General features: G+C 37.4%; 1 protein-coding gene across 13 annotated transcripts in view; it reads left to right on the forward strand.

Moving 5' to 3' along the window:
- The window catches only part of ABHD18 (abhydrolase domain containing 18), a 36803-nt gene extending 27311 nt beyond the window's left edge, over positions 1–9492 (forward strand). For all 13 annotated transcript variants that reach the window (XM_053658246.1, XM_053658253.1, XM_053658256.1 and 10 more), the window contains 3 exons: positions 1335–1713; positions 2389–2551; positions 7132–9492. In XM_053658246.1, the coding sequence (XP_053514221.1) occupies positions 1335–1713; positions 2389–2551; positions 7132–7183 (594 nt within the window). In that variant the 3' untranslated portion in view covers positions 7184–9492. The remainder of the gene's footprint in view (positions 1–1334; positions 1714–2388; positions 2552–7131) is intronic.
- Positions 9493–13469: the final 3977 nt, after the last annotated feature.

Below are 13469 nucleotides of genomic sequence, written 5' to 3' on the forward strand. Positions count from 1 at the left end.
GTCTAAAAATAAAATAAATACAATCTTTAAAAAACCTGGCACTGCAATGAGTAACTTTGTACATACATTATTTTGCAAATATAAATGCCTAGAGATGTTATCACTGACTTGAAGGGCATATGCATCTGCAATGTGGTTAGATTTGATCTGAGCCTAGTTGTATCAGTTTATGCTGTCAACGCATGTCTTTTTCCGCATAAATTCACAAATCCAGTGTGTTATTAAACTTACAGAGGTATTTCTTACTGGTAGTGAATGTTGGTAGAGTTTTTGTTACATTACTTAATTGTTAGTGAAATTGAATATAAGTTTAAGAGCCATTTCTATTTTATTTTCTGTAACCTTATATGTATATCCTTTGCTCACTTTTTTGTTGTGATTTTGGGCTTTCTTTTCACTCTAGCATTATTCAGAACAATTGGCTCTTTGTTATACAGTGCAAATATATTTTCCCACACTATCAATTTTGTCTTTTGACTTTGCTTTTAGTATGTAACAAAATTTATTTTTATGTAAATTATGTTGTATTATAAGTCCTTAAATTTAGTTCATACTTTTGAGAGTCTAATAGACAATATTTATTCCCTGATCATTTTTAATTCTCCCTAGCTCAACCTGAGAAAGGAATCTGGAGTGGCTGTTGTCTTACTGCCAGGATATACTTATAAGACTATTGGAAGTTCCAGCAGGTCAGGGATTTCCAAATTTTGACAATAAAAACATGAGACAGACTAAATTATACCCTTTACATTACTATTCAGTAGGAAATATTTAGCAATAAAATACAGATCTTAGTCCTAAGTTAAATTTTGACATCTCTCTTCTATGAATTGTGATAAAGTATATACAACATAAAATGTCCGATTTTTAACCATTTTTAAGTGTGTAGTTCAGTGTTAGTAGTTATATGTAGTCACACTATTGTGTGACCATCACCTCTCCAGCACCACCCTCCGGTTGCAGAACTTTCCATTGTCCTAAACTGAAATTCTGAACCTGTTAAACAATAACTCTCTATTCATTCCCTCTGCCTCCCTGCCCTGGCAACCACCACTTAGTTCCTGTCTCTATGAATTTGACCGCCTTGGGTCCCTCATAAAAGTGGAATCATACAGTATTTGTCTTTTTGTGCCTGGTTTATCCATTTAGCTTAATGTCTTCAAAGTTCATCCATGTTTTAGCATGTGTCAGAATTTCATTAATAATCCATTGTATATATACATTTTGTTTTCCCACTTATTCCTTGATGAATATTTTTATTTCTCTTTAACAAGGTTATTAAATAAAATTGTATATTACATAATGTTTTCTTTTTTTTTTTTTCATATATTTAGACAGATTCTTTCAAAATGGGACAAGAGTTCATGAAACGTTTCCCTAACACGGCAGACAAGCTCACTAATCTCAACCTGGTTTCTAGAACTTTAAATTTAGACGTGACAGACCGAGTTGTGTCCTCAAAACCTGCTGAGTGCCATGAAACTAGTCAAACATCTTTTAGTGCCACATCAGATGAACTCTTGTTGCAAGACACCTCTAAGATGGAGAGCTTTGATCAAACACTTTCACCCAACAAAAGTTGTTTTACAAGTTATAATCCTCAGTCATACCACCTACTCAGTAAAGAACAAAGAAGAAAGAACCTTCAGAAAGAATCTTTACTCTTTATGAAAGGAGTCATGGATGAATGTACTCATGTAGCAAATTTTTCAGGTATGAATTTTTACATAAAATTGAGAATACTGGATGATGTATAAACTTGTGAAATATTTTAAGGATGTTTTATAACTTAATTTTATATTTTCCAGAGTATATTTATTGTTGGCTCCAGAATGTGTTTTCCCAGATAAACTGGTTATTTAAATGTATCATATTTACCAATGAAAATCTAACACCATTTAAAAAAATTTTTTTTTAAGATTTTATTTATTTTTTGAGAGGGAAAGGGAGAAAGAGGGAAAGAAACCTCAGTATATGGTTGTTTCTTGCACAGCCCCCACTGGGGACCTGGCCCACAACCCAGGCATGTGCCCTGACTGGGAATCAAACCAGTGACCTTTGGTTTGCAGGCCGGCACTCAATCCACTGAATCGCACTATCCAGAGCTAAGACCATTTAAAAAAATATTTTATTTATTTTGAGAGAGAGGGGAAGTGGGGAAAAAGAAAGTAAAAGAAATATTGATACACCAGGGATCATTGATCAGCTGCCTGTCACAGGCCCTCAGCCCGGGGCCTGGCCTGCAGCTTGGGCGTGTGCCCCAATGAGAACCAAACGGGCTACCTTTTGATTCACGGGACAACATCCAACCCACTGAACCACACCATACCATCTTATTAATTCATTAAAAACATATATATGTTGCATCTTTAAAAATCTTGTATCTAGTTCCAGTTGACCCAAGCCTCATTATAGTGGTTCAAGCCAAAGAAGATGCCTATATTCCACGAACAGGAGTTCGAAGTCTACAAGAAATTTGGCCTGGTTGTGAAATCCGATATCTGGAAGGGGGTCATATTAGTGCTTATCTTTTTAAACAAGGACTCTTCAGGTAAGATGATTGGTCTAAACAGCTGTCTACTTATTGTTCATTTTTAAAATATTTTTTAGACTAAACAAATACAAAAAATTGGGTGTTTTTTTTCTTTTTTTAAAATAGATTTTATTGATTATGCCATTACAGTTGTTCTATTCCCCCCTTCATTTCCCTCCACTCTGCACACCTCTCCCCCACCATTCCCCCCCTCTCATTTATGTCCATGTGTCACAAGTTCTTTAGATTCTATATTTCCCATTCTATTCTTGCCCTCCCCCTGTCTATTTTCTACCTACCGTCTATGCTATTTATTTTCTGTACCCTCTCCCCCCTTCTCCTCCCACTCCCCTTTTGCTAACCCTCCATGTGATCTCCATTCCTATGGTTCCGCTCCTGATCCAGCTGTCCTCTTAGTTTGCTTTTGTTTTAGGTGTGGTTGCTAATAACTGTGAGTTTGCTGTCCTTTCACTGTTCATCTTTTTTATCTTCTTTTTCTTAGGTAAGTCCCTTTAACATTTCATATAATAAGGGCTTGGTGATGATGAACACCTTGAACTTGACCTTATCTGAGAAGCACTTTATCTGCCCTTCCATTCTAAATGAAAGTTTTGCTGGATAGAGCAATCTTGGATGTAGGTCTTTGGATTCAAGACTTGGAATACTTCTTTCCAGCCCCTTCTTGCCTGTAAGGTCTCTTTTGAAAAATCCGCTGACAGTCTGATGGGAACTCCTTTGTAGGTGACTGTCCCCTTATCTCTTGCTGCTTCTAGGATTCTCTCCTTCATTTTAATCTTGGCTAATGTAATGATGATGTGCCTTGGTGTGTTCCTTCTTGGGTCCAACTTCTTTGGGACTCTCTGAGCTTCCTGGATTTCCTAGAAGTCTATTTCCTTTGCCAGATTGGGGAAGTTCTCCTTTATTATTTGTTCAAATAAGTTTTCCACTGGTGGCTGTTCCTCTTCCCCTTCTGGTACCCCTATAATTCGGATGTTGGAATGTTTAAAGATGTCCTGGAGGTTCCTAAGCCTCTCCTCATTTTTTTAAATTCTTGTTTCTTCATTCTTTTCTGTTTGGTCATTTTTTTTTCTTCTGGTCTACTCCCTTGATTTGAGTCCCAGTTTCCTTTTCATCACTATTGGTTTCCTGTGCATTTACCTTCATTTCCATTAGTTTAGCCTTCACTTGTTCCTCTAATTTGTGACTAAAATCAACCAGTTCTGTGAGCATCCTGATCACCAGTGTTTTGAACTGTGCATCCGAAAGGTTAGCTATCTCTTGGTCACTTAGATTTATTGGCTCTGGGGTTGTGAGCTGGTCTTGAGCCATAATGTTTTGGTCTGTTCACACCTGTTACATATGAGGGGTGCAGCCTTAGGTGTTCACCAGGGTGGGGCAACCCAAGTTGCTGGGTTGTGACACTATATGTGGAGGTGGGGTCAGAGGGGGGTAATGGCGTTTGTTCCTCTCTCTCAGATTTCTGTCCCCTCTGCTGCTTCCCACAAGTAAATTGGGCCCTTCTGGTGCTGGTTCCCAGGTGTGTGGGCCTGTGCACCCTCCAGGACCCTGTGGGTCTCTCCAATGCACTCTCTGTGAGCCTGGGAGCTTTTCTTGGCACCTTGACCCCGAAAGTCTTTCCAAGTGGTGCTTTGAGGCTCTAATTCCCGTCGCTGGGGCCCTGGCCTGAGTGGTCTGTGTCACTGCTCGCTCCTTCGCTTGGTTTATCTGCGTGCGAATGTGTGAGCGCAGTCAGCCAGCTGCCTTGCGCCCCCCTGGGTCCGCCTGTTGCCACCCCATACCTGGGATCCACCAACCGCTGCCTGTGCTCCCGAGGTCCTGGATCCATCTGGCTGATCCCTCCTGCCCAACCCCGCTCCGGCACTGACTCTGCCCCTCTTACCAGTCTGGATGAACGGTTCATTGTTGTTGGACTTCCGTACAGTTCAATTTTCTGTGTTTTGGCTGCGTTTTTGTTACTAAAACTTTGTTGTCTTTAAACTTGGTTGTGGGAGGAGGCACAGTGTTCCCACCTACGCCTCCATGTTGGCCAGAAGTCAAAAATTGGGTGTTTTTATTACATGTTTTAATCCTCTCATTTCCTCCCTGCTTCCCTTTCTCACGCATCCTCTTCCAGAGACCAGGGAGATTGTCATGCTTCGTTACATGGTTTTGCCCTCCTCAGATGTCCACTAGGGAATGGGGAGGAGCACCAGGGTCTGTAAAGCTTGCTTTGGTTCATCTGGAGTTTTTCATGCTACACTGGTGTTTTTCTGTTGGAATGGCCAGATCATCTGTGGAATAACCTAGCAATGGTTTTCAGTAGCAAGTAAATATTGAACTGTAAAATGAGAAGAGAAATATTGCTTTTAATATTTCTCAAAAGTTAATAACTTTTGTGACTCCAGTATTTGATAGAACTTATAAAAACTTTTATGCTATAACTTGTTTTTTGGTACCCTGTGTTATTTCTACTTTTATTCAAATTGGATGTTAAAAGCTATCACTGGAATGTATTTATCATTACTAAATTATTTCACATAAAGTTCTTAGGTCAGTCCCCTATGTATAATAAGCATTCCAAAATTTCCAGCTGGAGCTATACAGTAGAAAAGTTGAGTATGCATTATATGTTTGCAATTTTAATTCTTTGTAGTCTAAGATATAATTCTTTGTATGTTGTTCCTCAATTAGTTCAACTTATTGATGTCACCTTTTTTGAGGTATAGGCTAATTCTTTAAGTCTTTAATGTTCTGAAGCATATAATCTTTCATTTTCTTGTATGATCTTTGAAGACTATCTATTCAGAATCGAGTCCCTGTTAGTTGGTGAGTGAGCATACTGTCTACCTACCCAGTGTGACTCTGGCACAGCAGAACGAAAACAAATATTGTGAACACTAAGAGTTGCTAGGGTTGCTCAAGTATAGTCTAAAGTTCTGTTATATTTGTGGATCAGAGAACCCACATGCTTGCTTTAGTAAATCAGTATCAAGTTTCTTTTTCTCTTTTATACATTTAAGTGGGAGTCTGGCTCAGAGGAATTAGGAAGAATAGATAGAACCATAACTGTAAAAACTCAAAAGTGCTCATTTAAAGGATTCATTTGAGAAAGAGATAAATGTTAGCTATTACTGTATCCAAGTACTAGAGCAATTGCTTAATATGTTATTAACTCCTTTACACAGAAATTTAGGGGCAAAAAAGAGGAAATAACTCGCTCAGGTGGGAGTCATGAGCTATTTGGCCTCTCTAAACCCTGTCACTCACTTCAAAATCTAACAAAGTGTAGATGACACTGGAATAAATTTTTAAAAATTCATTGTTTTCTCTCACCAGGTGTAACACAACACACTCCTGTATAAGCTCTTATATTTTGTGTTATTCAGAACTAATTGATAATACAAGTGAATGATTAAAAAGGCATATGTATACCTTTCTTAACCCTCTCTTATACCATGTACACGAGGCCAGGGTGCCACCTTAGAAATCAGGAAGTAAAAGAAATTCATTCTAGCAGAGCAAGTATCCAGGACTAACTCGGGGGCAAAACTGTCCAGTGTACAGACATCTCAGGGCCCTCACTCTGTCCCACCTGCAGTCAGTCAGTGCTCTGATACTTGCCCTAAAGCAAAACTGTGTTTACACCAACATCCAGTTGTTCAGCTTTACTTTGTTTCCCTTCTCATTGTGTGTTACATTTTACAAAAGACATTTTCTGAAACAAACATACAAGTGTGATGGAAAACTGTCTTCCCAACGTATTGGAAGACATATTGGAAGTCAATCTATTAGCAGGCTTCCAGTTTTTAAAATAATCTTAGTATTGGATATGGGGAAATGCTTTGTCAAACAAGTAGGATACAGAGTTAATATGATCTGTTATTATTTAAAGAAGGTGAAAGTTCAGATGTATGCATTTAAAACAAAAAGCAAGCCTGTGAGCAGTATGTGATAACACTACAGTAGATACCTTAGGGTGATGAGATTATGACTTTTTCCCTTTCTGTAGTTTTGGATTTTCAGAACAGTCTATAATGGAAATGTAGACTCTTACAACATGAAAAAGTAAGTTTTAAAAATAGTATTTTTTAAACCTAGCCTATGTCAATTTGACTATTCCTTTCCAATTAAATATTAAAATACCTGGTACAATTAATACAGGAAACTAAGGCTTTTAATTTTAAGTTCAGTTGGTAGGAACACTTTTTTAATAAATAAAAAGTATATAATAATCTATGATGAAATAGATATAATACTAGGGACTGAAATAAAGGGACTGAAAAGTTATGTAGCCAGTTAATATTCAACAGGTGACAAAATAAAAAGAAACCAGTCCCTTTTTCTTTTATTACTTTATGTATTATTCATGTGTATAGACACATGTATTATGTTAACCTGAAGGCACACATCATCAGGGGAAATGCATTTGAGGTTCTCCAGTGGTGGTGAAGGTACATGGATCCAAACACCCACCCTCAGGTACCTGCCTCTTCCACAGCTATTTGGAAAAGAGGTCAGGTTGCAAGCCAGAGATAATTTTGGAAATAACTTATGTTTCCCTTTTTTGCTAATTACTTGTAGTTCATTTTTATTTTTAGACGGGCCATCTATGATGCATTTGAACGCTTTCTCCATAAATATGCTAACTAACTGCATCGCTGTCTGTAACCAGTGTGGCCATCACGTTTCTTACAAAAGGAGTTTTTCATTCTTTGACGATATGAAGAACGAGCGGGCAGTGCTGTGTATCTGATTGCTGTCACTTTAGTCTGGCATTCAGTGTTTTACAGGTCAGTCGACTATAATCTTTAAATGCATTTGAATGACTTTAAACCAATATTTGGGTAAAATGATGAAGTATTTTGTTATTGTTTGTAGGAATCCCATGTACTCAGTATATAGTCTATTGTTGCTACTTATGAAAACTTTTAATTATGAATAATTTATTAATTTAAAATAAATTTATTCATAGAAACTGTATTGGTTTTTACATACATAACTGCTAGGTAAAAGTTTGTAATACATTAGTTTTTATTGTATACCCTTACTTATTTTTACTGCTGATTTGCTTTGAGAAATATGTTTCCTTTATGTATCCATAGTGAATTTATAATCTTATTTTCACCTTTAATTTTCTGCTGTGGAAATACTTAGGATATGTGAAATCACTGTTAACTTTGAATTTAAAAAAAATACTGAATGCTTTGTATGTAAGTACTTCCAATAATTAAAATGCAGGTGGGGATGCAGACATGATGCATAAGACTTTAAAACTGCCAAATACTAAGTTAGGAAAAAAATGCCAAATGTATTGCCCCTACTCAACAACTTTCATTTCATGAAAAGTGGAAATACCTGTTGCATTAATGAATAGATACTACATCTTAACATTTCGTACATGTGTATCTACTCTAGGTTTGCAAAACATCTGACTTCACTTTAGGCCAAGTACATAACAACGTTGACTTTTTAATTTCAAAAATTAATGGTCAAAATGAAATTGTCAATCTGTCCTAAATAAACTTTATTTTACAGAAAATATCCAACTTCTTTAAAATTGGAAGATTACATGGCTAGATTTTGGTGCTTTCTTTTAATGATAAGCTTCTTAAGCAGAGAGCTAAAATAGTCTTAAAAAGTAGAAAATATTTTGGGGTATTGTGTCAAGGCATAGAATAAATGTATTTGAGTCTTATTTATTTGAAACCTGTGTTATCTATAGATTACATTTAAGTTAAATATGTATTGCTACTCTAGTAAGGATATTTGAATTATAATGTGCCTTTGTAAGCTTTCTAAAGGAGAAGTTATTTGTCACTCTAATGCCTCCATCATTTCAATTTTTAAAACTATTTAAAAATTATTAATGTAAAGTCATCAGTGGCATACAGAATTGTAAACATTGTGAAACTGCTTTAGCATAACAAACCAAAATGTTTACAGCCATTTCAGCTACAGCAGTTTTACGTGTTCAGAGTCGAACCTTTACTTTTAACTGAAAGTATAAAAATCTAAAGTTCTTCAATAACATGGCCTTTACAGTAAAGGTTATTGTCAACTAAATTACAGTTTTTTCTTTTGTATATTGTGAGGTAATGTGATGATCCAGTGCTGACTAGTGGCTTTAGTAAAACCAACACTTTATTCTCATGTAAATATTTCTTACTAAGCAATAATGTATTATGTTCTGTGACTTTGTATTGGTAAAATAATGAAATTTTATTTCATTTTAATTAACTCTTGGGCATAACTAATTTTTCCCAAAGAAATGTGAAAGAGGTATTTTTAAAATTTTATTTCCTAACCAGATGTTTTAAGAATATATCACTGAGGGAGAGCACCTGGGATCTTCCTTCCCAACATATCATCAATTTGGCTCAAATAAACTTCTTATAAATGTTCTAATAAATGTATATATATTATATATATCTCCATACACATCCCTAAGCTGATTAATTCAAAGTCCAAAATAACTTTGCTTAAAGTTTTTATCTCTTTCCCCAAAAGAATGACTTCAGCTCCATATATGTACACACATGTATGGGCGTGCATACACATAAACACATATGTACACATGCGTGTGTACAGATAGGTACACACATGCACATACAAAGCAGTACTGTCTTGACATTTTGACAATTGGGTACATAAACTGCTAGAAATACCTTTAGGCCAGAGTTGCAAAATGGCAGTCCATACAGGCCAGCTTAGCACACAGTTGTTTTAACCAGTGTGCGTAATATTTCAAATTTGAAATGTGTTCAGATTGGGCTGTGCTCCAGTTTGCCACTGTCTGCTGGACTCCTGGACTCCCTCCTGTTACACCGTGTCGCTGCTTTGTGTTTCCTGCTCAGCCTGAAAGACATCTGAGGTTGAGCTCCCTGATTTAGATTCGTGGTTAGAAAAAGTTACATTAGGTAATTCATGATTACCTAATGTTGTAATTACTATTAAATAATTTAAAATACACATTTTAGATTTTTTCTTATGAATGTAATTTTTAATGTGGTGCTTTCTCTTTTAAGGAATATTGAATTGTTAACACTGTAACTGAAATTTTTTAAATCACTTAGAAATATTTTATACTTCAAAATAAAGGTTATTTTAAAAATTATGTTCAAGAGGTATTACTTTAAATACAGGAAAACCGTCACATTTGATTAATTTATCCAAACTTGGCTTGAAGTATGTGTTCCTCCTTCTGACCTAAACAAAGGCAGGCGTAAGTAAGGCAGGGCGGCTCCACCAGAATCATATTCTACAACAAGAGCCCAAGTTTCCCTCAGGGAGAGTTTCCCAAGTTGGGAGGGATCTCAGGGAACCAACATTCGGACAGACCATCATTACCTGAATGTTGCATAACTCACTATTGGATATGATTATCTATATTACTAAATGTACTGCACACAATTGAGATCTAGAAATAAGAACTTAAGTCTAGGATACAGTTGGACTGGGAATGGGGGTCTTGGGTAGAGGCTGCTATAGAAACTGGCTTGGATATAAAAGGAGAAGTTACGGCAGATGAGACAAAGGGAAAAGAGGTACGTCTGTCCATTTTGCAGGAGTAGATAACCTAATTCCAGGAAGAGTCATAGAGGCAGGATCCTAGGAAACAAAAGACTGTATGTGGAGAATTTGGAAACAGTTTAATTAGAAAATGTACCAAAAGGACCAAAAGACTTTTCTCAGGACCGGAAGAGCTATGCAGATTCACCAGGCCGTGTTCATTAAAAAAAGAGAACAACGGTTACAAATTGAATCCCTGACTCACTGAGGTGGAAACAATTTTCCTACATACAGGATGTACCTGGGTAATTCCACAAAGAAAAAAGCTGTATCCTAGCACTTTGCTGGCAGTCTACTGAGTGTGATCAGTAGATTGGTAGTATCAACAACAATAACTTAACAATCATAATATTGAATCATTTTTAAATGCCCTAAAAAAAAAAAACCTAAGTTCAAATAAGCATAACTTTTTCTCTTCCAGTATTCAAAGAACAGAAAATTTCAAGCAATAGGGTATAGAATTTGTCAATGCAAGAAATATCCAGAGTTGTAGGGAATACATATGTGTTTATTTGAGTGAAACTAGCAACACACGTGGGAGTAGGGTCTCAGATGCTCCTGGAATGACAGTTTGCAGCTTCTTTTATGCATTGGAAATTGAGAGAAGTAAGGAAAATTGCATGGGATAAAAAAGCAAGGCAGGAATTGGATTATAGGACAGTTAACAAGATTATGTGCTCCCTTGAGGGTTAATACTCCTTCCGGGGGTACTGCTGGTGTTTCAAAGGTGTGTTAATCCGGACACACAAGAACAACAGACAGGGCTGGTTTAAAACCTGTTACTAAAGAAGTCAGAGGCCTGGGGACGTGACTACCCACCATGACCTGCCCAGTTAGGAATTTATGATCAGATCACCTTGTGAGGTTACTTTCCACAAACACACCCTTTTTTCTCATCCACATGATAAAAGATAGTGTGGCAGGAAAATCCTACCTATCATTGGTGGATAGTTCTTAGTCAAGACAAACATTTGAGAGAGTTCCTACTTCTGTTAAACTGGCCCATTAAAACCTACCTACAAGTAAAGAGAACTTTACCTAGGAAAAGCAGTCTGGCAGAAGGGTAATCTAGATTTGTTTTGAAACTGTGAACACAGCAAGCTCAGTGTTTTCTGCCCCGCCCCCATTTGTACAATACAGATAATCGAACAAAGCAAAATTTCCTGAAGGTGCTTTTACTCTCACTTTATCTAAGATTGAATATGTCAGTCTATTTATTGAAGGGAAGGTACATGCAAAGCCTTTCAAACACACATTAGCATGGACCTGCCTTGAAGGTTAGAGAATTTAAAGTATTTATTATGCCCTGGTTGGTGTGGCTCAGTGGATTGTGTGCCAGCCTGCAAACCAAAGGGTCGCCAGTTTCATTCCCAGTCAGGACACATGCCTGGGTTGCAGGCCAGATCCTCAGTTGGGGGTACAGAAGAGGCAACCACACATTGAAGTTTCTCTCCCTCTCTTTCTCCCTTCCTTCCCCTCTGTCTAAAAATAAACAAAATCTATAAAAAAAATATTTAGTATTTATCTAAGCATTTAGCTCATGTTTATTATGATAAACAGGGCCCAAGGCTCTTTGACTTGGAGGTAATGATGTTTTGGTATATCTTGTTGAAAAACTGGTCTCTTTTAAAGTCATATTTTATAGGAAGTTAAGAAACACTCTAGCCCTGGCTGGTGTAGCTCAGTGGATTGAGCGCGGGCCTGCCAACCAGACAGTTGTGGTTCGATTCCCAGTCAGGGCACATGCCTGGGTTGCAGGCTGGTTCCCTGCAGGCCAGTTCCCAGCAGGGGATGCATGAAAGGCAACCGTACATTGATGTTTCTCTCCCTCTCTCTGTCCCTTCCCCTCTAAAGATAAATAAATAAAATCTTAAAAAAAAAAAAAAAGAAACACTCTGGTTCAATTTTTTACTTGGACTGTAGGACTTTGAAACAGATTATATATAATGCATTCTTTGAAATCTCTCCAGCATAAAGTTCAGCTATTTTCATATTGGGTTTTTGCCAGCCTGAACCTAAATTGCACTGGTAATAAAAACAAAGGTCTTGATGTACTTTCGAGACATTACTTTCCTGAAACACCAGGGGGAGGGAGACAAGGAGTGGGTTCAACCATCCGATGATACATTAGCACATTCTAAACAGGAAAAACAAGATTTATCTTGTTTAAAAGCTCATTTGAACAATTATTTGAATATTGAGTTTGTATACAGATAATTGATGTTTCATAACTTGTGAGGACCTAGAGAACCATCTCCCTTCTTTGAAAAGGCAACCCTATACCTGTGCTCTATATTCAAGTTTCATTTGCCTGGTGGTCAGTGGCTGTGAACATTCATTTAAAACTTTTGGAAGGATACAATGCATCAGGGAGATTATTATGATAACTATAAGCAGCATAATTCCCAATGTTTACAATGTACTTCAGAGCCACAATCTTCAAGACCCAAACCAGTCAAAACCAAATCAAAGACCCCAGTGAAGAGGTCACCTTTTTAAGCCAAGTGGCTTGCTCAGTTAGCCTGGAGTTTCACCTCTCCAGAAGTATCCATCCGAGTGCAGCAGAATGCACTGGCCACAGCTCAGACACTGCCTTGCTCAGCTAAATGATAAGCAAGGTCTATCCTATTATCAAGAATAACTTTGGCCACAGAGTCTAAGGATCAATATCTTCAATAGTAAAGGAGAGGTTCCTTGATCATAATTTCATTTACATTTATTCCTAACTAGGGAGGTAGGGCCCTGCCAAAGGAAGTGAATTCTGAATCATGAATGGCTTCTGATAGGTCTCTCTAACTCAAGGATATAAGTCCAGAAGAACTGACTAATGAAGTGGCCTAGTTCCTTTGTGGAAAGTCAAGGGCACAGTTAGATGTCCTAAGAGGCATCATCTAGTTATATGCCGACTGTTTAGGTACTCATAGGCCCAAGGAGAACAATCACCACAGACACAGATAAATCCTATCTGGGCACAAACTACTTCCACAAAGGTGGCACTGTTACTGGAGTCATTCACAGAGGTTGTTACATTTGCCCATTTAAGCCAGAGGCCAGATTTTTAAAATTTTTTTAAAGATTTTATTTATTTGTAGAGAGAGAGGAAGGGAAGGAGAAAGAGAGGGAGAGAAACATTGATCAGTTGCCTCTTATGGGCCCCCAACTGGGTATCTGGCCTGAAAACTCAGGCATGTGCCCTGATTGGGAATCAAACCAGGGAGCTTTTGGTTCGCAGGTTGGTGCTCAGTCCACTGAGCCACACCAGCCAGGACTAAACAGTAGTTATTAAACATAAAACAAGCCAGGGAGCTGGAATGTGGCGTGCTCAACTCTTTGTATATAAAGAATCTTATTTCTTTAGCTAGGCATT

The sequence above is a fragment of the Artibeus jamaicensis genome, unplaced genomic scaffold (assembly GCF_021234435.1).
Source record: "Artibeus jamaicensis isolate MK-2021 breed Jamaican fruit bat unplaced genomic scaffold, CSHL_Jam_final scaffold_537, whole genome shotgun sequence".
NCBI lineage: Eukaryota > Metazoa > Chordata > Mammalia > Chiroptera > Phyllostomidae > Artibeus > Artibeus jamaicensis.